Source organism: Diutina rugosa, assembly GCF_008704595.1.
Source record: "Diutina rugosa strain CBS 613 chromosome Unknown scaffold29_size158811, whole genome shotgun sequence".
NCBI lineage: Eukaryota > Fungi > Ascomycota > Pichiomycetes > Serinales > Debaryomycetaceae > Diutina > Diutina rugosa.
Genome location: NW_022995187.1, coordinates 57,715 through 83,391, shown reverse-complemented (window position 1 = coordinate 83,391; position 25,677 = coordinate 57,715). Strand labels below are relative to the sequence as shown.

The 25,677-nt window shown below is 47.1% G+C and overlaps 11 protein-coding genes across 11 annotated transcripts; 4 read left to right on the top strand and 7 right to left on the bottom strand. All coding sequences in view use genetic code 12, as the record gives it.

Moving 5' to 3' along the window:
• Nucleotides 1-87: 87 nt before the first annotated feature.
• Nucleotides 88-882, top strand: DIURU_004566 (uncharacterized protein; the record flags this gene model as incomplete). The annotated part of the gene is made up of 1 exon (XM_034157453.1): nt 88-882. The coding sequence occupies one exon, from the start codon at nt 88-90 to the stop codon at nt 880-882; it is 795 nt and encodes a 264-aa protein (XP_034010647.1).
• Nucleotides 883-953: 71 nt separating this feature from the next.
• On the bottom strand, nt 954-3,728 carry SEC27 (coatomer subunit beta'; the record flags this gene model as incomplete). The annotated part of the gene is made up of 1 exon (XM_034157452.1): nt 954-3,728. The coding sequence occupies one exon, from the start codon at nt 3,726-3,728 to the stop codon at nt 954-956; it is 2,775 nt and encodes a 924-aa protein (XP_034010646.1).
• Nucleotides 3,729-4,844: 1,116 nt separating this feature from the next.
• On the top strand, nt 4,845-6,494 carry DIURU_004564 (C2H2-type zinc finger protein; the record flags this gene model as incomplete). Its single annotated transcript, XM_034157451.1, has 1 exon — nt 4,845-6,494. The coding sequence occupies one exon, from the start codon at nt 4,845-4,847 to the stop codon at nt 6,492-6,494; it is 1,650 nt and encodes a 549-aa protein (XP_034010645.1).
• A 319-nt stretch (nt 6,495-6,813) lies between these two features.
• On the top strand, nt 6,814-7,182 carry IMG2 (mitochondrial 54S ribosomal protein mL49; the record flags this gene model as incomplete). The annotated part of the gene is made up of 1 exon (XM_034157450.1): nt 6,814-7,182. The coding sequence occupies one exon, from the start codon at nt 6,814-6,816 to the stop codon at nt 7,180-7,182; it is 369 nt and encodes a 122-aa protein (XP_034010644.1).
• Nucleotides 7,183-7,334: 152 nt separating this feature from the next.
• SSK2 (mitogen-activated protein kinase kinase kinase) lies at nt 7,335-11,465 on the bottom strand (the record flags this gene model as incomplete). Its single annotated transcript, XM_034157449.1, has 1 exon — nt 7,335-11,465. One exon carries the CDS (start codon nt 11,463-11,465, stop codon nt 7,335-7,337), a length of 4,131 nt encoding a protein of 1,376 aa, XP_034010643.1.
• A 652-nt stretch (nt 11,466-12,117) lies between these two features.
• On the top strand, nt 12,118-12,339 carry DIURU_004561 (ubiquitin-like protein; the record flags this gene model as incomplete). The annotated part of the gene is made up of 1 exon (XM_034157448.1): nt 12,118-12,339. The coding sequence occupies one exon, from the start codon at nt 12,118-12,120 to the stop codon at nt 12,337-12,339; it is 222 nt and encodes a 73-aa protein (XP_034010642.1).
• Nucleotides 12,340-12,355: 16 nt separating this feature from the next.
• Nucleotides 12,356-15,223, bottom strand: DIURU_004560 (leucine-rich repeat domain-containing protein; the record flags this gene model as incomplete). Its single annotated transcript, XM_034157447.1, has 1 exon — nt 12,356-15,223. One exon carries the CDS (start codon nt 15,221-15,223, stop codon nt 12,356-12,358), a length of 2,868 nt encoding a protein of 955 aa, XP_034010641.1.
• Nucleotides 15,224-17,106: 1,883 nt separating this feature from the next.
• On the bottom strand, nt 17,107-18,267 carry DBR1 (RNA lariat debranching enzyme; the record flags this gene model as incomplete). Its single annotated transcript, XM_034157445.1, has 1 exon — nt 17,107-18,267. One exon carries the CDS (start codon nt 18,265-18,267, stop codon nt 17,107-17,109), a length of 1,161 nt encoding a protein of 386 aa, XP_034010640.1.
• A 137-nt stretch (nt 18,268-18,404) lies between these two features.
• On the bottom strand, nt 18,405-19,373 carry DIURU_004558 (uncharacterized protein; the record flags this gene model as incomplete). Its single annotated transcript, XM_034157444.1, has 1 exon — nt 18,405-19,373. One exon carries the CDS (start codon nt 19,371-19,373, stop codon nt 18,405-18,407), a length of 969 nt encoding a protein of 322 aa, XP_034010639.1.
• Nucleotides 19,374-20,099: 726 nt separating this feature from the next.
• DIURU_004557 (CRAL-TRIO domain-containing protein) lies at nt 20,100-22,193 on the bottom strand (the record flags this gene model as incomplete). Its single annotated transcript, XM_034157443.1, has 1 exon — nt 20,100-22,193. The coding sequence occupies one exon, from the start codon at nt 22,191-22,193 to the stop codon at nt 20,100-20,102; it is 2,094 nt and encodes a 697-aa protein (XP_034010638.1).
• Nucleotides 22,194-23,114: 921 nt separating this feature from the next.
• DIURU_004556 (CRAL-TRIO domain-containing protein) lies at nt 23,115-25,610 on the bottom strand (the record flags this gene model as incomplete). The annotated part of the gene is made up of 1 exon (XM_034157442.1): nt 23,115-25,610. One exon carries the CDS (start codon nt 25,608-25,610, stop codon nt 23,115-23,117), a length of 2,496 nt encoding a protein of 831 aa, XP_034010637.1.
• Between the last annotated feature and the right edge of the window lie 67 nt (nt 25,611-25,677).

Sequence of the window (25,677 nt, the reverse complement as noted above, 5' to 3'; positions counted from 1 at the left end):
AAAAATCATCGCTGATTTGACGTTTGAACATGTATCTGAAATGGTTGTAAGATATTCAAGATGTTTCGCAAGGCGCACCAGAACTAAATGCCATCACCGCGTCTACGAACGTTTTGCTCAACGCAAGTTCGACTCTTTGCCACACATGCCGACATCCACAGTAAACGTCTGCCAAGGGAGCGTACGTTTGATGCTGTTTGTATGGCAATGCAGGCCAAGCTCCACCGCTTAGATCAGCAGCATCATCTTTTTACCCCGGAGGTCAAAACCGTGATTGATGTGGGGTATGCCCCCGGAAATTGGAGTCAATACTCCAAGTTTCGACTATGTGACGTCCACAGAATTGAGGAGGATAAGTTTAATGACACTTGCCACCTATTAGGGGTTGACATCTTGTTTTCAACTCCACCCGTGAAAGGTATGCTGTGCATCCAGGGCAACATATTTTCGAAACTCACACATGACATCGTGGCACGTCACATAGCCACATTCAACCAGCCAGTTGATCTCATATTGAGCGATTTGGGTATGCCTTTTTCACAATTGTACGGGTTTTATTCGAATACCATTTCACGACCTCACATGCGCCTCAACACCAACAAAGCATTACAAAAGCCGATGACGGACGTGAATGTGGCAGCAGCAAACTTAGCGGAGGCATCTTACTTTTTGTCCCGTCGTGTGCTTCGTTTGGGTGGGCTGCTAGTAGTCAGAATGGGCCGTTTAACTAAGGCTCCCCCACGAGAACTTCGTGATAAACTAGAAAATGAATTCGGTGACGTCGTTTACGAAAGAGACCACAACGACCACATATTCGTTTGCAAAGATAAGGTGACTGAACCTCCACCACTTCCATCACCGTGGGAAGCGGCTAAACTTTGAGGCATAGGTCAGTATAAATCAGGATTTACTATTACTATTTCATCGTTTAGTTATGTTGTGACGTACAAAATTTAAATCAAAGAAGGTTCTTCATCAGCGGCAGGGGTGTCCAAATCAAGTAATGGCGCTTCCTTAGCGTATTCTGCTTTTACCTTCTCGTCAATAATATTCTCAATAGCCTCTTCTTTCAATGCGTCTTCGACTAATTGATCTTCAGGGATAATCTCGGTAACTTTCTCTTTTGGTAAATCTTCGGTTACCTGCGTTTTAGTGTCAGCAAGCAGTAACAGCGAGAAATCTGAAACTAATCGATCGCTAATTTTAGTCTTCTGCTTTTCCTCAAGCAGCTTTTTCCACAAAGAGAGTGCTTCAGGAATTTTAGTTTCAAGATTGTAATTGTTGGCAAACACAGCAGCTTCAGTGTAACGCTTCAGCTTACACAACAAGTCGAAACATTTCTCTTTGTTTCCCACAAGCCACCAGGCTTGGTAGGCAATATTATACCGGCCGCTGTCCTCGCATTCTTGTGCCAAGCGAGATAATTGTTGAGAATTGTTAGATGAAGATAAAATCAACAACAACAGGGCATAATCTTTTGCCAACCAATAGCAGTCCAGGGCCAAACCAACCTTCCACTTCGAAAGTGCCAAGTCACCCAACTTCTTCCATTTAGTGGTGTTGCTCAATGCAGTTGAAGGCTGCTCCGACTGCAAGGTATTTAACAACTCAAAAGCACGAGCCAAATTGCCAGTTTGAAGAGAAATTTCGAACTTAGAGTCGAAATCCTGGGAGAGAGCAAAGGACAAACCCAAATATCCTAACTTTTCAAAGAAGCGCAGCAACTGATTGAGTTCAGTTTTGGAAAATCCAGATAACATGTCCTGATATTCCTGGCTGATATCATCCAAAGTAATTTGACTAACATCGGGGATTGTTTCACCTTCGACTTCGGTGGTCTGAGAAGCATATTGTTCGAGTTCACCCCGCATCACCATGGTTTGTAATACTAGCATTTTCTCATTAATGAACCAAGGAATGACGTTGAACAGTTTGTCAATCAAGAACAAAGTATTTTCGGCTTCCTTGTAGCCCAAAATGTAGTATTTGTGATCAAAGTGGCCCAAGTTGATCACTTCACCACCGACAAAGTAATTGAGACGATTGGTCGAACCAGTGGTGTAAACAAATACATCACCAACAAATCGGCCACTCAAAATTTGTTCCAGAGTGGGCAATGTATAGAGAACGTCAAACGCCAGCTCTGCACCTTCTTCAGCATCAAGTGCATCAGCAGCAAGAGCTTCTTCAAACATGTCAGCATTGTATGACAAGAAGTATGTCTCATGAGCCACAGTAGTACCCTTAGCATCTGCGCTTTGAGCTTGGGAAGTGACAATAGCCAATAAGTCACCATCTGCCAGCCAAACAATGTCGTTAATGTCGTCATCAATGTCCACACGTCGAGCCAAAGCACCCAGCTCCCAATCATAGAAAGAGATGCAACCTTCCAGCTTTACACCAAGGAGGGCGCCACCAAATATTTTGTCAGCTTGGTATACAAGATCAACAACAGAACTCTCTTTGAAATTCTTGTAAATCTTGACCAGGGTTGAAGATTCCCTTGTAGCGTATGTGCAAGCATTGGTAGTGTCCATGGAGTTCCAGGCAAAGTCAAGAGCCGGCCCATACTGCTTGGATCTCCATGCCAACAGTGAGTAAACAATGTATTCGCCATCACCACAAACAGCAACGTATCTTCCATTAGGAGAGTGGGCCAAAGATTGGGGATAAACTTCAATGGTGCCGAAATCTTTTTGAACAAGAGGAATAGTATCCCCATCTTTCAACCCATCAGTAGCCAGAGGCTTAATGATCGATTGATATACATCCAGGTTTTTGGCCATGATAATCTTATTTTGAGAGTCCATCGAAAAGAGTGGTTCCTCATTACCAAGTTTAATGATGGCAAAGCCCGAATCAAACCCGGCAGCGACAAGGTTCAGCTTTGGCAAAATACCCACACACCAAGCTCTTTCCAAAGAGTAGTTGATCAGTTTCTCCAATTTGAAAGTATTGGCGTTCCAGAAACGAAGCGTACCGTCTTCCGAACCAGACACAATAATCGGAAGCTCCGGGTGGAAAATTGCAAACGAGACATTCAGTACGTGACCCTCAAGAGTTGCCACACACAGCTTTGTTTGATAATCCCAAACTTTAACGGTCTTGTCATCAGATGAGGTGATCAAGTAGGGCTTGTCTGCTTGAGGGTAATAATCAACATAGTTGACGCCCTTGATATCATGTGCCAACATAGTGAAGTTGGGGTTCGGATTGCCCAACAGCCAAACCTTAACGGTTCTATCTAAGCAAGCCAGAGCGAAAGTGTTGGGATCCTTCGGATTGAAGTTCACCAGCATCACGTAATGTTGATGACCCTCGAAGGTTTGATCCAACAGCCACTGACGATCCCAGTTCCACAATTTAATAGTTAAATCATCACTCAGGGTTAAAACGAAAGGCTTGGTTGGATGCACTGCGATGTCACGAATGTAGTCAGCATGGGCTTCAAATTGGGTGACTTTTTCACCAGTGTTGTAGTTGTAGACGCGGATTTGAAAGTCATCTGAGCCCACCACAATCCAGTTCTTTCGAGCAATAAATTTACCCGAACGCACTGGACTGTCGGTGACTTGGATCAGCTTGACCAACGTGTTGGTAGCGTAAGACCAAATCTCGACTTTGCCATTATACAAAGTGATAAGCACCCAGGGTTCCGTTGGGTGAAAGTCAATGCCTTTGACCCGGTCCAGCCTGGTGCTGAATTGTTTGGTAACGTCCAACTTCATGGTAGTGACACGTTGGAAAAAGATTCGCGACTGCACACATAGCGAAAAAGGTGGTCGAACGAACGCGGACGAGCAGACGTGTGTGAGAAACCAGAAATAGCGGTAGCATTGAGGGTCAAACAACAGCGTCTTTCAATGAAGCTAACTTGACTAACGATAACACGAATATCAAGTGTATTTCCTGGTCACATGATACACAGTCATTGCTGCGACCACTGTCGAGAGATGTACTGAGACGAATTCTGGTTCTTCGATTCTAGACTACAACGAAATGTGGTCTCGATTTTGCGATCGAGTCTTCGTGGTAGAGTTTTACACTGATTCGTGGAATCATCATCTGACACGTTCAAATTAAAAGAATACAAGTTTCGAATGAGGCGCCAAAATTAACTAAAACTCTGATTCACATCACCCCGATTGTACATGTTGTCAAATGTGACTCGTAATCTCAATCTCCAGACTGGTGCCATACTCAATCATGAAATAGCTACAAGGATTTCATGGTGTACTGTGGTTGAAATTTCGTACACTGCCGACTGCAAAACGTGCTATTTTGATTTGAAACATTGTAAGATTTGCAATATTAAGGGTCTCCGCAAGCGAGGCCTCGCATATACTGTTTTGGAAAGCGTTTAAGCTCATAAAATAGGGCATTCACTATTTTGAAGTCCATTTATGAAAATTGTTTGGTACGAAACGCCAGAGTCAAAAAGTCAGTCTGTCATTGCGCAAACGTGAAGCTCCCGTATTGACTAGCATTTGTTGGGGTATTGCCTTGGTCGAAGAAAACTGTAGTGGAACACAACACAGAACATATGATTGAACTACACAATCAATCAAATAATCAGGAGTTGTTCTTATTAGTCACATATAGTTCGCTTTCAACTACATGCGGCGACTCAAAACACGCTGCCCTGTTCTTTTAAACCAGGCCTTTTTGACTCAAGTAGTGTCGAATAATGCAATCAGAACCATGATATAAATTGGGTCGAGGTATTTGGTAGTGCTATACCTCCTCGTTGACTCTTCGCCACGAAAAAGTATTGGGCCCTTGCAGGCTGATATTATATGCAGAATACCAGCATGGATTTCCCCTTAACCACCAAGGTACTTAGAATGCCTAAGTTTCCCAAAAGTACAAAGGAAAAGAGTTTGCCTCACATCGAGTTGACAATGGAGTTTTCTGAACTACCTGGAATCCACGGGTTCGTCCATGGACATATCCACAAGCATAAGGATCACACCCACATTCATGGTCACATTCACAACCATGATCATGACCAGCATTTTAACCCTGGCCAGTTGTGTGACATCGACGAAGAGGCTTGCCGTGACATCATGTGTGATGAGTTAGATGATTGCCAGTTCAATCATTGCGATGAAGTGCTGGCACCACCGGCTCCACATTTAGCCCTCACCAACGAGGCCAACCGAATTTGTACCGATCCACTGTGTATCAAGGACCCCAGAAAGGTTGTGTTGGACTGTTGTGGACCACAAGAAAGCCCAGAATGTGGCTCCTCTGGCGACTGTGACCAGAAGGCATGCGAATCACAACAAAACAACACAATTTTGTTTAAGAACATCATCGAAAGTGTACAACTAGGGATCGATAACGATGATAACCAACCAGAGCCTGCTGCAAAGCGACAAAAAATCCAACCTCCTCAATTTGAGCTTCACTTCCCCCACCAATGCCACCAAGAGCCTGCTTTTGCTGACCAAGATGTCCCTAAAACAGAGAACCATCATCATTACCATCAATTATGTTTTCATACCACCATCCCAAATGTGGGTAACGCTATTCCCGAGGCACAACCGCCAGCACTTCCAGCACCTCAACCGTTAATGCTGGACTACGATTTTTACATTCAGTTCAACAATTTGAACCAGCAAACTTGCCAATGGGATAATTGCGATAGACAACTACCCTCGGAGCAGCTAATGGCTCATTTGGAACAAGACCACATTGTCAAAGTGGAAGGAGATCGCCCACGCTATCATTGCGAATGGGCTGATTGTAATTTCATGGAAGACCTGTGGGAAAACTTCGTTGCTCATTTGGGACATCATCAACCACATGAAGTCATTCGTCCACCTTCTCCAGCTGCCAAATCTCCAGTTGTAACATCTCCTGCTCGCAAGAAGCCTGTATCAATCACCAAGGTGAAAATCAATCCTAAAAAGAAGGAACCTATTGATCCAACTCATACATGTAAATGGGAAATTGCCGATGGGGTCACATGTAACAAACTGCACGCTTCTGCTGGTGATCTTCAAAATCATTTGATTGAGGAGCATGTTGGGCTGGGTCGTCTGAAGTATTCATGTAAATGGACTGGTTGCGTACGCCATCATGGGAAGGAGTTTATTCAACGCCAAAAATTGCTACGTCATATTCATATTCATACCAATTACAAGCCTTTCAAGTGTGATGAATGTGGCCTGACTTTTGCCACAACACATATGCTCCAACAACACCTAAGAACTCATCTGGGGGAGAAACCATACAAATGCAATATCTGTGGGAAACGTTTTGCGGCAAATTCTTCATTATCCATTCACAACAGAGTTCACACTGGTGAAAAGCCATTAGTGTGTAAGTACCCAGGTTGTGGTAAACGCTTTTCCGAATCCCTGAATCTTACAAAGCACATGAAGGTTCACGAAAGATTTGACTGCTCAGAATGTGAGCTCTCTTTCGACAAGAAAACACCATATGCCCTTCATTTGCAAACTGACCACGGAAAGGTTGCGTCAGATTAATTCTCAAATAGTTAATGGGTTTTTTGGGTTATATATAGGGGTCCGGAGATATAGTAGAAATGGATATTAGTATGCTAACTAAGTGTCAATATGCGATATGTAATTTCATCGAATTCACATTAACATTTGAACAGATGCTAGAACTACAGATTTCATATATACCCAAATTGAAAACAGATTGATTGGGTGCAACAAATTGTGGAGTCAAAGTACTGCTTTCTCCATAAACGAATCCACCTGCATGGGTTCGCACCCACGAAATTTTCCGTTCATCGCTAGCCATTTGTGCACCTAAAATTCTTCGCGTCTGGTGACTACCATGAGACCTACCCTGGCTGTTCTCAAGTCCGTTCGGGTTTCCTTAGCGAAACCCGAAGTCTCCTTGTACCAAATACCCGCACTTCTGCTGGTCCTGGCGTCAGATTTGCCCAACAACGGATTTGGAACGGGGAACTACCACATTCAAAAGACCAAGTTTCAACACTGGCCGGTTTACTTGAAGATTCAAAACACAAAAATTCAAACAGAGGTCAAGAGAATCAAGGGCGATGTCATCCAATTCAAGAAGGACTTATTGAAGCTCAACCCCGACTTGGAGATCGCCGTTAACCCCCAAGTTGGATACGTGAATATCAAAGGAGATCGGGTTCAAGAGATCAAGACTTACTTCGACAAACACCTCGCCTAAAGTCCTGTAAATAGTAATGATAACGCTGAGCGAAGAAAGCAAACCTGCTTGCTTCATACGAACATGTTTTTGTAATGATGTTGATATTTTCAAATATATATGAGAAAGACAGCCAGCTCGTTAGGGCTTTGTAAAAGCCTATTTCATATTATCTATAATTGTCTTTCAGTTATCAACGGCGGCGGCTCGCTGGTTTCCAGCAGCGGAGTACTAACATTTTCGGTGGACCCGAACGCCGCTTGTCGAATCGATACCATCCAGGGATCATTCAAAAGGTCTGCCGCCAGAGGACGCTTAACAGGATCCTGCTCCAAACATTTTGAAAGAAAGTCACGACCTGCTTGACTTAGTTGATCAGGGGATGGTAATTGTGGTTTATTGCCGGCAGCAATATGGTACATGATAGCCCACTCATTGTCCAAGTTCAGCCATGGCCGCCGACCAGTGGCCATTTCGAGGACGCAGCAACCAAGCGACCAAATGTCGACCACACCATTCTTGGCTGTGTTTGCACCGGTAATGGCTTCTGGAGACATGTACATTGGTGTACCCGTCATGGTATTGAGATGGCTAGCCCCACGCAGTGGGTTTGGACCACGAGTTCTTCCCAGTGATGCGATAACCTTCGCGGCACCGAAATCAACAAACTTGATGACACCGTTATGGTCAAGCAATATGTTTTCCGGTTTGATATCCCGGTGCACGACACCCAGATGATGCAAATACGCCAAACCTTCAAGCATTTGAAGTGTGTAAATTTGTATCACCACTTCATCTTCAATTCTGCCATGGGTTAAAAGACCAGCAAGAGATCCACCTTCACAGAATTCCATGAAAATGTATACCTTGTCACGGTGAACTTCAACCCCATAATACTGCACAACATTTGGATGGTTCAACATTTCAAGCACTGTCATTTCGTCTCGAATCAGGGGTACAATATTTTTAATCAGTTGAGAATCATGGAATCGGATTTCCTTTACAGCCATGACACCCCCTGTATCCAAGTTGACTGCAGCGTAGACATTACCGAAAGTACCACCGCCAATAAATCTTCCTTTTTGCCATCTGATTGACACCAGTGAAAAGGACAGTGCGAGCAATGTCACAAATTGGTACTCCAGATCTGTAACATCGATAACTCGTCCGACCAGTTGAATCTTTTCTTGCATATAACGACGATTCTCCTCGATTTGATCAAGCTCACGCATGACATCTTCTTGGTAGGCGGAAATAATCAAATCTTCATCTTCCAGACGTTCAATTTGCTTACGCTGGGTCAGCCACTTGAGAAATTTCCTCTTTTCAGCTTCCAGCAGTCGAGCTCCCATGATGTCAAAATGTGAAATAAGGAGAGCCATACAACGTGCAACCTTGAGACGCAATCGATGGAACATATCTTTGTTGAGCACAAGGACGTTAAAGCCTCTTGTCATGTCCATGGCAAACTCAAGAGCCAAGACGCACCAACGAAATGTCTTTCTGTCAGACGGTACACAATCATCAGCAATAAAGCTCACCCATTCGATAGCAAGATGGATGAGCTTCATTATGACCGTCAGCTTACGATGGCTATCCAAGTTTCTTAGTGACAGCTTGCCGAAATCTTTGGCATACACGAAGAAATTGTTAATCAAGTTTTGGTAACCTCCCAGAGGACACATTTCTTTACACTTCGCGCGAACAATCTTGACCGAGTCCAACACAGTCAAGCACATCTTGAAAAAAAGACGATTGATTTTCGTAAGCTCATGATGTACCTTTCCGATCAGACATCTTTGTTCAACTGGCTTCATGTTGCCATCAACCATCATCACTTCCAGTACAACATCGAGAAATTTCTCACGAGTGATGTGCAATTGATAGTACGGTAACTTAGAGATAAGAACCACTGTACCGGCTTTCACATCTGTGATAGGGACCTCGTGTAGATCAAGATGCACAACGTTACCCTCCCATACGATTGGTTTCAGGGGACAAAACGCGATAACATACAGTAGAGCATCCGAATACAGCGGGAATACCAGCTCATCAAGATCACCGATTGAATTTTCTTCGTTATCTTTTTCCAGCTGTTTCAATTGCAACAAATCCCGATAGACTGTTTTCGTTTCACTAGGATCATTACCAGCGTAATTACCTGTTATAATTTTCAAAATCTCCTGCTCATTTCCGGCAAGCTCCATAGATGCGAAAAAGTAAGTGCCTTGCTTCTCAACCGTGTTCGTGAATACAAGGAAATGGCCCAGCGTTTTGAGACAATCCAAAAAGTTTTTGTTAAGGTTTTTGTCATCCGATTTGGGTATTTCGAAGACAAGCAGATTGGTATACTCGCGCAGTATCTCTCCTGTAAACCGAGCAAGTTTACGTCTCAACTGGCCGAAATTTTCTGTCGTCAGCCCGTACCAGCGGATTATGTCCTGAATGGCCAGACTCAGCTTCAGAATCTGGGGATTACGGACTTGATTGTTAAAGTATGCAAGAAGACGGTGGATTAATTTAGAGGTAAGAAGTGTAATCTCATCGGCAACGACCACCAGTCCTCCGTCAATGAAATTACCAACTCTCCTTAAGTAATTCCAAGCTTCTTCAAGTTCCTCTGGTTCTTTGAATGTGCGAAAGTTCGTGGGCAGGCGCAGCAGATCAAGCAATTTTCGATTAAGTAAAAGCAAGTAATACCGCACACATTTGAGAACCACCAGATCGAAATCACTATCCTCTCCTTCAAATAGGTCACCCAATACCCATGCTCGCTCCGGGTCAGGCTTACAATAATCTTGAACACCCAGCTTGACTTCAAGAGCAATCGTAATGTACAGTTTAAAGTCATCAATCATTTGATCAATCATCATCAACGTTGGGTTCTGCAACTTTATCGCATAACCTAACCGCAACAGTATGATCTCCTTGATCAATTTCATTGGAATGATACTGACTCTGATCAAATCGTGAGTATAATCGGGCAACTTCATCAACTCGTAATAATGACCGTACTTGATGTACGCCTCTTTCAGTTTGATCATCCAAGGCGTAACGTTATTAAAGATTCGCTTACGAAATACAGTCTGAACATCCTTCTCTTTCATCAATCGTTCTGCTAACAGTTTCTTTTCATCGTCAAAAATTCGATTCGATTTGTTTGAGGTATCGGCGGCCGAGGATCGTCCCTTTGTTATATCCATTTCGTCGTTCCCGATCCACACCTTAAGAGCATTTGAATGGTTATTGATGGCATCAGTGATATTAAGCCACAGTTGAAGTGCTTCAACGCGATTAATGAAGTCATATTCACGCAGTTGAGGTTTGTCGTTGTACATTTCCTCAAAAGTACGCCAAAGCATGCACAGTCGATCCCAGCGATCGAGAATATGTCGAACCTGCTCGAAAGGAGTATTTTCAGTATCGTCATACGTAATCTCAAACTTGTTAATGTCGTCTATCACACCATCAACTAAAGTACGGCGATAAGAGATGACTTTGCGGTGCTCACTTTCGATTCGATTTAGAATCTTCGCTCGTACACCAAACCACAAGTTATCTTTATATGCTTGAACCATAAGGGACTCATGAGGATTTTCCAGCCAGGTATTGGAGGTAAATTTGGTTTTTTCCAGGCGTAAAACATCACCAGTCAAAACCAGAGTTAACATCAGTTGCCACTCTAGGCGTTCAAGCACCTTGGGGTCATCGACATCGTCCTTCGTTATTAGATGTGTTATCTTTTTGTTGGGATTGACATCATCGAGTTTCAACAGCGACAAAGTTAAATCAACCAGATAATCACCATCAATGTCGCCAAGTAGGTCAGTATTTAGCGACTGTATATCATCGTCATCATCATCGTCTTGTTCGGCGAACAGTTCGCTCAGTGCCCCCAGAATACCCTTTGTGTAGTAGTCGTCAGCCATGTGGTTCCGAAGTTTTCGAAGGTACGACCGCTCCTGGTCCACGTAGCTGAACGGAGCCAGATTGAACAGCCGCAGACGAGTACGCTGGTTTTTGGGGGGCTTTGGTGTCAGTGGCGTTAGTTTTGGCAGCCCCACTGGTTCACCACGAGTCAGCAGATTGGATCGTAACAATCCTATTCGAGAAGATGCAGCGCTCGATGGCAAAGGATTCTGCCCAGCTGGTGGCAGTTTATTGGTGCCGCTAGGAGGCAGATGTGGCAGATTCTGGGAGTGAGGCAAGGCTATCTTTAGCAGCCGCTGCAGTTTTGACGCGCCTTTCGAAGGGTAATAAAGTCCCGGACGCACAGGTTCATCGGTAGGCCTGGGACTGCTCATGGTAAAGGTAAACCGTCCAGATCCAGGCGGTTAATTGTTCAGGCAACAGTGCGGACTATATGCAGGGGTGGTCCGAGGCAGGCCTAAGGTAAGTGAGATGGGGAAAAGAGTGGCTGGCACAACGTGGATTTTGTGTAAATCAAATAAAAAATGATCCTTCTAAACGAGAAGCATTCCAAAGATAGAAGGCTGGCGCTAGAATAGCGTATATGCTACTTAATGCTAGTTATAAATAGCCTTACAGGCACGCCGCGCTTCCTACAGATGACGTCGCCACCATATTAGTCTCTGAGGGCTACAATGACGATAACTGTACTGAATACTGATAGCTGTTTTTGTGGAACGCCAATCACCAGTCTCTATGCTGTTGTGTGTATGCAGATTTGACCTCAATGTCGGTTAGCTGCACTGTTTCCCATTATCTCTTTATCTCCTGTACGCCACCACGATTTCATCAGTTATCGAAAAAGAATGACATCGTCAGCTTGGCAAAAATCGCACGCCTTAGTGCTACTAGTAGGACATCTTACCGGCCTTCTGTTGGAACTGGGATCCTACTCGGCTTGTGCTCAAAACACATTTTACAGATACTGGTGTAAACACTGACATCAGCGCGCGGTAAATCCAGCCATCGCTGATCACACGTACAACAATGATCGAAGTTCAGGCCAATGACCGGCTAGGTAGAAAGATAAAAGTCAAATGCTTGGAGGAAGATTCTGTGGGTGATTTAAAGAAAATGATCGGTCTTCAAATGGGCATGGACTGGGAAAAGATTGTTCTCAAAAAGGGTTATCAAGTCTACAAGGATCACATCTCTTTAGCCGATTACGAAGTCCACGACGGTTTCAACTTTGAACTTTACTACGGATAAATATACATTACGCGATTCATATATATTGAATGCTAGCGGTACGAGGCCAAAAGTCAGGATTGACATCATCAAAGCAATGAGGGTTAGGGTACTCCCAGTAAACGACGTTGTTGACACCAAATTTTCGCTCATTTATGTAACCTTGAAGGCGAGGTGGGCATTTGGCGGGATCGAAAACCGATGAAATTACTTCGGGTGGCCATGGGTAAGGCTGCATAGTACCTTGCGCCATCTCGATTTCGACCTCAGTGCAAGCGTGTAGCGTCTGCTCACTTACTGCACCTAACTCGGGTATGATCGGGGGCGTCAGTGCCTCAATGATTCGAAGGTTTGAGTGTTGAGTGTTTTCGTTATGGCCGATGCTATCGTACGTGTATCGACTCAATAACTGATTCGAAGCAGAATCTTGAAAACACAGCTGAATCAGAAGCGAGAAGAGACTCGTTGAACCCTTACCATTAAATTTAATCCAGATTTCATCACTGACATTAAAATCAAAGTTAAGATACCGAAGTGTCATTGGACAGACCATCGGCTGACTACGGCTCATTTTGACATTGAGCCCAACAATTTTCAAATAGGTCAAATGATCGAGATAGGCAAAACAATGGTTTCCTCCGGGTGGCTTCACCAATTCTGTGGACATAAATCGAACTTTAGGAAATTGAGGGTTGACCTTGCGTGTTAGCTTTACCTTATTGATATGATGGGGTAAAGTCCAACGAGAAAAGTCCAGCAGTTCACTGATCGCGATATCGAGCTCACGTAAACCGGGCGGAATATCGATTATTCCGACAGCAACGCCCCCCGGAATGTGAAGTCGGTCATCGCTGAAGACAACCTCTGAGCGCCAATGGTTTTCCGTCAGCCCTTTGGGGTTCTGGAAAATGACTTTCAGCAGGTCAAAACTATCACCAATTCGGATGTTTTGAATGTTTTCAGAACCAAACGAAACTTCAGGGATGGCCTCCTTGGGTACAATTATGTCTTTCAAAAAATTACCCCACACCGCTAAGCGCTTCACCAGTGAGGCATGCAAGATCACCAGTTCCAAACGATTGGAGCTAATGTCAAGATGCTCAAGTTGTGCGTAACCTCTGAATGACTGAAGATGACGAATATTGTTTCTAGATAATGAAACCCTGACCACCAGTAAAGGAAGGTCACACTCATGAAGTTGGTTGTTGGAAATACTAACAACCTGAAGTGACAATGTCGTCAAATCGATACTTTTCAAACGATTACCATCAAGCTGAAGTTCCTTCAAGCTAGAGTTGTGCTCAAAGTGGACCTCCTCAAGTTGATTATAGTTAGCGTGAAGCGACTCTATGTTGACAAGGCGCTCAATTTCAAGCGGCAAAGAGCTTAGTTTATTTTCAGAGATATCAAGCAGTCTTAGCCGGTGAAGGCTTGCTAGTCCTCTCCAATCTGTTATCAGGTTATTCGATAAGTCCAACTCCATGATCTCGCCTGGCAAATCTGGCAATCTCGTGAAGTTATTTTTCTTCAATGAAACTTTGGATAACCTAGGGCATTTCAAACTCACATCAACCAACTTGTTGGAATTGAGGTTTAACACTGACAAATTCGGAAGGCTAATATTGACGACCAGAAGTAAGTTATTTTGCAAGTCTAGGTATTCAAGACTTTCCCCACCGCTTATTCCTTCAAGTGATTCAATCTTATTCTTCGAAAGGTTCAAGTGCTTTATCAGCGCTGGTATATGCATTATTTTGGAGAATTGATTTCTTGAGAGGTCGACAAATTTGAGTGAAGGAGACAAACTCACCAGTTCAAGCTTGTTATACAGTGCATCCAAATACGTGAGTTTTGGTGGGAATGGATCGATATGCTGTAGATAGTTATCCGTGGCAACTAGACGTGTCAACTCTGAGGGCATTTGGGTTAGACTGTGCATATTGAATTTGGATATGACAAGCTCTTGTAGATCATCTGGGAATCCCATAGCGCGGCAATCAATGGTATCTATCACATCAGAGCGCCAGGTGTCTGATGGAAATTTGAATACTTCGCTGGCACTATCCGTACTCAAATCAATCTCCAATTCCAACGAGTTATAATGTTTTGTAAGTTTCACTTTGGTTGGCCGAGGCAGAGGCTTTATATCATTTTGAAAAAGCGATTCCACTGGGTCTGGAATTCCAGGTGGGGTCAATACCAGTTCCAAGTGCTTTATCAGGCCAAATCGTGAGAGTTGAGGGACTTTCTGCACACCCCATGACAACTTTTTCACATATTTTAGTTTCAACTCCTCAAGATGACGCAACTCTCCTGAGTCATTTGGTTCAATCACAAACAGTCCCATTTCTAAATGTAGGGACATGACCAGCGGAGGCGGTGTCACTGTGCATAAACTCCAATTCAGAATATTCAACTTCTCGAGAGTTATGGGCAATGGAGGTATTAAATAATGGGGTTCGGTACCAGTTAAATTTAGGGTCAAATGAACCAAGTGTGGAAATTGCGACGTCACTGAAGCAAGACTGTCTGCGTTGCACTTTAACAGAGTAACACGATCGAAGGAGTGACAGTGGTTGCCATTGACAGCAGGATAATGGATATTGATGTTCTTAAGGGGAAAACTTCGTATAAGGTCATTGATGATACCCTGGTTAAGTCTTTTTCCTTGATAAGGGATCAACGTGATGTTTTCAAGATGAGGAATGATATCGTCGAGCTGTTCCAATGCCTTGCAATTGAGAGGATCCTTATCGATGGTGATGATATAGGGCCGGCAGCGCAAATAGTTGTACACGTTGTGCCATCGTGGATCAAGGGACAGTAGCTGTATCAACCGGAATAGCAGGACTCGGTCAACATGACGTGCAATTAACTCCACCACTTCTGGTGGAAGTGTGTTCATAAACGGATATACTGTACCTAGATACGAAGATTTTGTGCAGGAGAATGTTCAAGTTCATTGCATCGGACAGGTATTGATCTATAAACTCACTACCAATTTCATTGGGGTTTATTCGATGGATCGATAATTGACTTTGAGCAACTAGGCCCGACTTGACGACAAATAGTTGTACTATGTGAGCGCCATTGTTACATGTGGGAGAATTTAAGTGGCGCGATCATTGCTTTCCTTGGAAACACCTTTGCGCCAAAATAAACGAACAAGATGTAGCCGACAGGTGTTGAGGCAAACTGAGTTTGGTCACATCACGATAAAGTTATAGTTTGTCGCAAGGATCCTTTCTCCTTTATGATCACCACATGTCATCCTGCAATTTAAGGCGTAATGATAAGTCCTCCTATCTAGAAGTACCCCTGAGTTTTTGCCACAGTGGGGTCCAATTCAACAGAAAACCTCTCATTATACGTAGATCTCCACAAATGTTCCGAACTATTGTGTGCCTTTCGGAAATTTCTCGACCGCATACATAATAAGGTTAAGTTGAGCGAAGTTATTTGACCTTAAAAGTCAACAAACAAACTCTCGCTTCGTTTTAGAAACATATGGTTCGAGTGAAAACTAAATAATCGGCAATCTACTGGCATTCATATTACGAATCCCGCACTTTAATGAACTGCAGATTTCATTTACGTTCAATGGCTGCTTAAGTTCTGTACATTGCGAGATCCTCGCGTTTGTTGGGTCCTGTCGGCTTGATGCACGGACTTCGCGCTAGACCGGCAACGAAGCGATGGTTACCGCCTCCGTGGATGTGCCGTGTCCTTTGTGCTAGTTCACGCGACCAGCTGTCAATCAACTACAGCGTCTCTATAACTTTTTTAGAAAGGATTAACTTAATCAAACCATCAAGGCTACGATGAAGAACTTTGAGGGTGCCCCGCTACGACCCCGCTTGAGGCCGTTGTAAAGACAATGTCAACTAATAGAGATCATTATGTTCATTAAATAAAGTCATTAAGATGGTATGAGCCGTTTGCCAGTTTCCAAAACCTATGGGTATTCCCAAATAAAATCAATCTATAATCGTTCCCCAGAAATCAATCAAGCCCAAGCGTCGTCTCTCATCAAAGTCCGGTTCACTTGAGCCATGCGCATAGTTTTCAACTCCAAGAGCTTCATGTTTCTCTTATCATTGCTCACCAGCACTCGTTGAGGTGCAAAGGACGGGTTGCACCGCTTGTGGCACATCCAACAGGTATAGGTTTCACGGTGACCAGCACCGGCCACCACGCGCTTCGTGTAAACGTGGCATGCTCTGGGACAATCGCAGCAGTTCATGATTTCCCCAGAGTGTGGGGTTCCCCGGACTTCTTATACAAATGCACCACCAATGCGCCCGAGCGGGCCGGCACGAAGTATAACCTCGCAAGACCGAAAAAATAATGATGATGATGTTTCCCAACAACATAGTGCAAGCGCGTCAAGGTCGTCACGTGACCGTTCGCAGTTTCCCCTCAGAATATAGGGGTCGCAAAGCAATTTTTTTTCTCTTCACCAAACCTGCTGGGCATTATAGGGGTTACGACACAGTTCGTCAGTCCATCGTCCCAGAAGTTTGCAGAACAAAGCACGCCTTTTTCGCTAACCACGATCAGAACATAGATAGGTCGTCGTTTGATAGTAGTTGGGCTCACATTCTATTTATTTTTGTCTTTGCGGCCGATGGCATCTCGGGGCGACCGCTCGACGCTCGCCTGCTTAATAGCAATGTCCCATTCGGGGTAAGATGTGTGACGCGTTGTTTGCTCTCGGTGACCGTCCTCTACTGTTCGATGACATTGGATAACAAAGGCTAAATTTAAAACGGCGAAGTATGTCGGGCATTAGACTATGCTAAGATCGTACCTTTGGCGATACAGGCTAGTCTGAGGGTTAGGCCATGACTGTAGCAGTGAGGCATCTGTAGGAGCCACGATAGAGAAATCATTGGGCACGGGTGTTTCGGGAAACCTGTCCATCAGCTCTACTTTACCGCGTACAACGTTGCCTATTTTCCAGCCCTTCGGATTCTCGATGGCCGTCGGTGTTCCGACTACCGGGCCAAGCCGATCCACCTGGTGGTTGATGCGAGCCATGGGCTCAAAATACCACAATTGGTCGCTATTCAAGCTGGGATGGCCCAAGTGCTGTGGTTGAGGCTCAACGTTCAACACGCCAATGAAACTTCGCCGGCGACCGGGTTTGTCTAATGCTAAAAATGATGTCGATGAACCACGCTGGTGGGTGTTATCCTCATTAAAGTCATCGTCCATGTTCAATTCGATCTCATGAGCATTAACTGACTCGTTATGCTTGTATTCTGCTTCGTACCGGACATGCAAATGGCCTGAACACCAGTGTCGAGGCCTTAAACTTTTCAATAACGTCATCGCTATTGGCAGCCCTAACAGCCGCTCGTCAATTGAGGGACCGAAATGGGGTTTCTTTTGGATGAGTTTACGGGTGTTCCCGTAATGTTCGATGCCACTAGGCCAATCGTGACTGAGGAACACGTCAATTTCATCGCTGGGAAGTAACAAGCCTTTAAGCAATTGTCGTGGCTTGGTATGGTATACCAGGCGAACTGTATCGGACGTGTAGGGTAATTGTTCATCGGGAGCTTTCCTGTAGAAGCTTCGTTGGTTGTATATACCCAGCACACCTGCAATGACCAAGCCTCGGTACCATACTGCGCCAACTTCACCGAGATAGTAGATGTTCGGTGCTAGCCAGCCTCCGAATCGTAGCTCCTGTAGATACGAAGAGCTCTCGTGGTTACCTCCAATAACAATCGTCATGACAGGAGCCTCTCGCTCCCCGCTGTAGTATTCGTGGAAGTCCATCATGCTTCGATATTTCGGTGGTATCAGCGCTGCCTCCATATCCAGCGGGTTGCGGAATGCCTGAAAGTCTCCACATATAAGTAGCAACTCGGTGTCAAGAGGTATCAGGGCATATATGGTATTGAGGGCTCCGTGGCAACACCCGACCACCGCGACCTTCATGTCGATTATACCTACGTTGGAAACGTCGCGGTGCGGCTAATATATGGTGACGCTTGCTAGAGACATCGTGGTGGATATACGCTGAAATATAGTATGTTTACATGTCTCAAAATCGTGTAGTTTCGTGTACTTCGTAATTAATCCTTGAGGTCCTCTTTCCATTGAACCTTCTTTTTCACTCGAGTAGTGGCTTCCGATGGGTTTGATTTAGTCTCCACCATGCGAATAATGGCCATTTTCTTAGGAAGTGACTCGGTGGGAATATGGACAATCTCGTTGGGGTTATCGGGATACTGGAATTCTCCGGGTGCCAGCAGATTGAGCTCGGTGGCGTATGACGTGGCTTCATCAAGACTGCCGGTCAGCGAGTCCACAATGTAGATACCATGTCGCCGTCCCGACACCAACAGCAGCCTTTGCGGGCGGACAAACCTGTGCTGAGGCACACATCGCCGTTTCGGCAGTCTCTGAGCAAATTCAATGGCGTCTTCTTGGTCACTGTAGGGAGTCGGCAGACGTTGAAGAGGGGGCGATAGTGACATTGTCCGCAGACCCCGTTTCCTCTTGCCTGAGTTGAGATCGACCCGGCCAAGGATTAATGCGTTAGATGACAGCTGCTGGTTTTGCTTTTTGGAAAGCTTTTTCGTCGGTTCTGGGAAAATGTTTTCTTTATCGAGAAATGATTCAAGCTGGGAATCTAATGATGACAGCATGTTCGCCGTCAGCTGTCCCGGCGGAGGTGGCATGGTATCCCCGTTGCGCCCATAGTAGCGCCCACGCAATTGATCGTCAAGAGCGAAATCGGGGTTGCTTTGGCGCAAAGTAGATATAAACCGATTCACCTTATCATTATTAAGTCGAGTAGGGCGAGGGGTCCGTCTGTAAGTGACTGGGGTCGAGAGAATTCTGTCCATTTTGCGTAGATTGCGTGTCACTTGGAATAGCTCTTCAGAGAGCCCCACTCGACTTGGGGGACCGAGGTCAGGTACTCGTAAGTGAACTCCCAGCACAGCCGGTGGCGGTTCTCGAGTGGTAGTCTTCTTAATTGGCAGCTGGGAGATAAGGTCTCGCAAGTCGACCTGGAAGTCGTCCTCACTCAGATCCATGACGACGATGGCACCAACTTGGTCAGAAAGTCACAAATAATTAAACGGGAGTCTTGCACTCTGCTGGTTTCCTCTGACGCCAGTTACGACAGTGGTCTGCAGCCGGTAGAGTTGAGTGCCTGATGACTTTGTTTATTTACGCGCGACTGATGATAGGAGTGCGGGATGGTTTTGAGTGACGATGCTGGAGAGTGAAAATGTTAAATGAAGTTAGTGATAAGGGGTCGATGGTTTTCTATGTCTCTATAACGGATACTGCTAAAACCATTACAGGTAGTGTAGTTCCTTAATGTATTTAAGGAGCGCGTGTATCTAAGTTACGCGTCTAGTTTTGGCTTGTCTCGGGTGCACTAAATACAGCATGACAACCAGCCAACACTAAAACACCCACCACAATAACCCAACAACCGTTTGCTTGTCAAAACGACGTCGTAAGCTGCTCAAAGATCCTCGGTCCGTTTTTTATTAAATAGTATTGTTCTTGTTCTCTGAAATTGTAAAATTGTCAAGTGTGTGAAATCGAACCATAGGGTTAGTCTAACCTTTGATAATTCAGACCAAGACATATGATTTAAATGTCAGATTCCCAGCTTCCGGATCTCCCCCATTGTAGTCTTGGAGCATCAATTAGGAATTGGCAGATATTGGCGACTTATTCTATACTTCTAGCTACAAGTCTGACGGGTAAAATCTATATTCGTTTATTATCGTTCATGAAAGCATTCGTTAGTTTTTCAATTTGAAATTGCCCTTCCGGTCGTAGATGCCTGGATTCCGAATGTAAGGGTCAATAGCAAGATAATTGTCCAGAAGCAATGTGGAGAGACCAATCTTTTCTTCTAGGTACTTTGACAGGACTTCGGGCAGGGTTGATTCTACCCAGCGGCGGGTAGCATCCAAAAACCGCATGTACAACAAGTCCCGCTCTTTCATCAACCGCTGGTAGTTGGCGTCTTTGGCTAATGGAGGGTGCAGTTGGTTTTTCGTCGGGACAGGGTATTCGGGCCCCGAGGTGTCAGCCCCACCAAACTTCTGGGGGATGTACACGGGGTCGATGTATTCTTTGAGATCTTTGAATGCCTTGCAGAAGTGGATCTTGGCGGCGACGTGAGGGTCGATCCAGTGCTTGATGATATTCCACACGGTGGAAAAGATCCAGGGGGCATTGTAGATCAACAAGCTACCCAACAGCTCCGGGTAGTGAGCTTCTAAGGCCTCGGCCAAAAACTTGATGGTGGTGTAGTCAGCATTTTTGAGCGAGAACCCAGTCAAGTCAAACACAATCAGAAGGGTATCTTTAGACGTGGTCACTTCCTGGAACCAGAGACGGGCCCATTCCATCGACAACACGACAAAGTGGGTCATTTCGGGGGGAGTCAGATCCAGACCGAAATGCTTACGAGCCTCGAACCAGTAGACGGGGTTCTGGTCGTGGTCAGTGCCGTTGATCCACGACTTTTCCACGAGGAAATTCTTGATGAACCCGGTACGCTGGCCTTCGTTGTAGACTTTACTGTCACCTTCGTTTAACCATTGTTCGACAGGCAACAGAGTTCTCCACGCCAACGTCCGCCCCAACATCGAGAGAATGTCGTTGGTGTTGAATTTTCTCGCCCGACACCACTTAAGCACCATATCGTCAGGCAACTCCTGGCGGAGCCATAAGTACATGGCGTCATGGGACTTTTCCGGCGACACCTGGACCAAGCCCTCGTGAATGCGGGGGTATTCTTCGCGAGGAGTCTTCTTCACCTGTTTGAGACGAGGCGTGGCCGAGCGGACGTCACCGTTACGGCTGAGGACATCGCTGATGTCGTCGGGCTCGCTGATGTCGGAGGCGGCGGTGACAAACAGTAGTATCAGCGCCTGTTCGCTAGCGACGCCGTTGGCATCTTCAGCGTCGAGATCGCGCGAATAGTCGGGCCTGTGCTCAAAGTTCAGTTTGTGCCAGTTGACAAACACATTAATGATATCGTCCAGGGGTTCGGCGATGGGCTGGTATTGTTCCTGGTGGCACTTGGCCTGGATGTCAAGGATACGGCGCAGGTCACGCGGAACATGGGTGTGTTCATGGTACTTTTGTTTGCCCAGATAGAGACTCAGGTTGCGGGTAGAGATCTTCAGCAACGCCGGGTCAAGCAGGCCGCCGGTCAGCGTCAGCGCCACAAACAGCTCGCGGTGCTTGACGTCGGCGGGGTCGATGTCCACCGAATAGCCCCAGTATTTGAGAAGATAGCACCACACCTGCTTCAACACAACTTCGTGGTCGGCGGAGAGCGACTGGATGCGATCGGGGCGGTACTTGACCCCCGCGTGAGACGGGTAGGCGGGGGCCTTCGCCGCCACCGTTTTCTTCAGACGCAGCCGGCTGCGGTTGCTGGTCAGGTTACGCTTGCGGTTATTGCGGGAGCGGCCCTCGCTATAGACACTGTAGCGCTTTTTCACCAGGGGTTTCGATCGGGGCAGCACCAGGCGGGTGGCGCTTCTGAGCGAGCTTGACGGGCTCACTTCATGAGTGTCTCGGGGCCGTCTCAGCACCAGCAGCAGCGTTCTCGGCAGTCTGAGCAGCACCAGCCCCGCCAGCTTATCGTACAGTGTATCAGAGCCGCCTTCGTCCGGAGTCACTTCTTGCCCCGTGGCATTGGGGAAGTCGTTGTGGTTGAGCCCCAGCCGCTGACGGTTATGACTCGGGGTGTAGGTGCCATCGGAGTCGTTGGCGGGCGTGGGAGCCAGCGAGTCTCTGCCGCGGCCTAGACTGCGGATGGTGAGCTTTCGGACGATGCGCTTGGGCTTGGAGGCGAACCGTCTGATCGAAGACATATTGCGGGATGGGTTAGCCGTGTAAACGGGGTGGACGAGCTGGTGTCAGTGTAGGGCAATTAAGTATACGCTGGGAGTGACGGGCGATTTGTCACCTGCATACGACCCTAAGTTTTCCCCTTTGAGGCAATACGCGTGGCGGCCCTGGTCGTAAGCGAGATGACACCGGGCCACTGATTGAAGCCGCCGCCCAGCGTCCTAGCAACACTAGTGGTCACCCAACCCAATACAAATTGAATGGAAGAAAACACGAAACCTGGTGACAGTCTCTTCCTTCCCGTTGGCCCGTTCACGGTGACGTTTTCGTCCTGCATGGTTTTGGCTCGGTGCCCGCCAAGGGTGGCCCATGTGAATTTAACGCTACGCACTCCACCATCGGTGCGATAACACCTCACCTGGCGACTCCAGCCGGCGATCACCCACAAAGGCCGGTGTGGCAATCGCCTGTGTACAGGAAGAGGTACCATAAATATTTCACTGAAAAAAAAAAAGAGAAAAATCCCGCCTCTCACGGGTACGGCCCCCACACCACCCTGGGACGGACCCCCCACTCTCTCAGTAAATAAAGTTGCTTTGACCCTCGGCGGCAGGTCTATGTTTAGCGAGAAGTGGGGTCTGTGCAGGGTGGCTGTCGGTGGTCGCGCCCGCCGGCACGGAGTTGTGTGCGGTCGCCGTCACCCACCTGCACGGGTGGCGTACTCGAACATGTCAAATATGCTGGTGAAGCGATAAATACCTCACGAGCGCGATGGGGTGATCGATGCCCGATGACCTCACAACCAGGGAAAATAGAGAGACATTGGTTTTATGTTGTGTTTGCTTTTGTACACTTAGTGGTGACGCGTGAGTGGGTATTGTTATACCAGTCTCACGCTACGACGTTTAGTCATCGGTTGCCACCAGGGCGAAAAGTGTATTTCTCTAACTTCTAACTTTTAAGGTGCCGTTACGGTCGTAGATGCCGCGACAGCGGATGTAGGGGTCCAACTTGCAGTAGTTCTCAGAGATGGCGATGTTCAACGCAATCTTCTCCTGTAGGTAGCGCTCCAGCTCGTCGGGGTCGATCGCCTCCACCCATTTTACCAGCGCCGTCAAAAACTTCATGATAAGCCAGTCACGCTCAAGACGCAACCGGCGGTACTCGGCGTCTTTTTTCAACGGGGGGCGGTCATCGCCCGGCATGGGCACGGGGTACTCGGGCGCACTGACGGACTTACCCCCGTACTCAGTGGGGATGTGGATGGGGTCGATGTGTTCTTTAAGCTCCTGGTAGTTTTTGGCGAAATGGATCTTAGCCGCCACCACGGGGTCAAACCAGTGCTTGATGATGTTCCACACAGTGGAGAAGATCCAGGGGGCATTATAGATCACCACCCGTCCCAAGCAGTCAGGGTAGTGGGCTTCAAATACCACCGCCAAAAACTTAATTGCCGAGTAGTCAGCGTTTTTAAGGGTAAACCCAGTTAAGTCAAACACAATGGAGCAGTTGTCGACACCATCAGACACTTCCTGCAAGAATAAACGCACCCATTCGATCTGGAGTACCGCGTACCGCTCAGTCTCGGGAGCGGGAGAGTCCAGGCCAAAGTGTTTACGAGCTTGGAACCAGAAAATGGGACAACCCTCACGGTCAACACCCGATACCCACAGCTTCTCGCGGGTGAAATTGCGGATCATCCCTTGGTTGCGGCCTTGGAGGTACAGAGGGCCGTCACCTTCAAAGAGCCAGTCGTTAGCCGGGTTCTCCAACCGCCATGCGATCAGCTCCGAGAGCATTTTGATCGACTTATCCACGTCCCATTTGCGAGCTCTGACAAACCGTAAGATAAAGTTATCGGGCAAATCATTGCGACACGCTGCGAGCCATTGCTTTTGGAATACAATGGGCGGGTACCGTTGAAGGTCAGGGTTCGACTCTGGGTGCTGGACCATTCTCGCCTTGGGGACATCGCCGTACTTGTAAACTTTAAAGTCCTCGCCGATCAACGGCACTCTCATACTACTTGACGAAGTAGGCGGGGTACGAGTGGTCACTCTTGGCTTAGGCTCCAGCTGAGCCGTCTTGAACAGATCAAACAGGGCGACTTCGAAATGGAGTTCTTCATCGTCACTGGGGTCGTTATCCTCGTTATCCAGAGGGATATAGTCGTTGGCGAATTCGTAAGAGAGCTTAAATACGTTGACGTAGGCGTTAATCACGGGATCGGTGGGACACACGATCGGCTCGTAGCGGTGGCGACTGTACATGATTTCATTCATCCGTCTCAGATTTGGCGGCGGCAGCCCCAGCCGTTGGGTATTCACTTGTCGCAACGAGTCGTCTTTAGTTCTCAGGCGGAAGAGCGAGAACCCCAGCTTCGTCAGCTTCGTCAGCTTACCCAGCGCCCTTGTCACCGAGCGCACAAGCACGTAATTGTCTCGGTTCATCGTCAGCAGCGAAGGGACATAGCACAGCAGGTACCCGATGTCCAGGATATCGATATCGATCGGGTAACCCCAAGCGTAGAGGATCTCAGCCCAAAGACGTTTATAGGTCACTTCTTGAGCCCCAGTTAATGTTTGGATACGCCCTTCTTTTTTGGTCGCCGGAATAGCGGGTAATCTCACCCCGTGGAGAATCTTCCCCAGCGGCACTCGCCGTAACCGTCTCCCCGCCAGTCGAAGCAGCTCGAATGAGCGCACCAGGCGCAACAGCCGCTCCTCCAGGCGGTCCTGACGCCGCCGCAGGCGGATCAGTTGGGCGTCATCATCGTCTCGATGGCGCCTACGCAGACGGACCAGGACGTTGTCGTCGTCGTCTCGGTGGCGCCGGCGCAGACGGATCAGTTGGGTATCGTCATCGTCCTTGCGGCGTCGGCGCAGTCTGATCAGCTGGTTATCATCGTCATTACGTCTTCTGCGCAGACGGACCAGCTGAGCGTCGTCGTCATCATTACGACGAGACCGGCGGCGGCCGTCTTGGGAGCGGGCTCGGCGCTGATGGCGTTCTTTATGACGTTCTTCGCGGGACCGGCGCGATTGCGTCAGTTGCGCCAGCTGTGCCAGCGAACGCCGTTCGTTGGTGAGCACCAGGCCATTGCCGGTCTCATTGCTGCCCTTGCGGGAGTTGCTATCGTAATACTGCGGTAGCGGGGCGTCGGGTACTTCAAATGTATGGCGCAGGTGATGGCTCAGTGTCAGCCCGTGGCGGTGTTTTCGAACTGGCGGCGGCACCATGGCGTTGACGGCGCTGATGGTATGATGGGCCTCGTCGTCGATGTGCCAGTCGTGGAACCACCGCTTGGGCGTGAGCACGATCAGCCGATAGGTTTGGTGTTGCAGCTCGTGGACGTCGTCGACGGGGTCCAGCCGCAGCGGCCGGCGGTGGCGGCGCAGTTCCCGCGACCGTACCCTCTGGATGGCGACGGTGGTATCCATTTGTGTCGCGGATCAAGCGGTGGGAGTAGCGAATAGAAATGAAATCGACGGGCGGATGGGGGGGTGG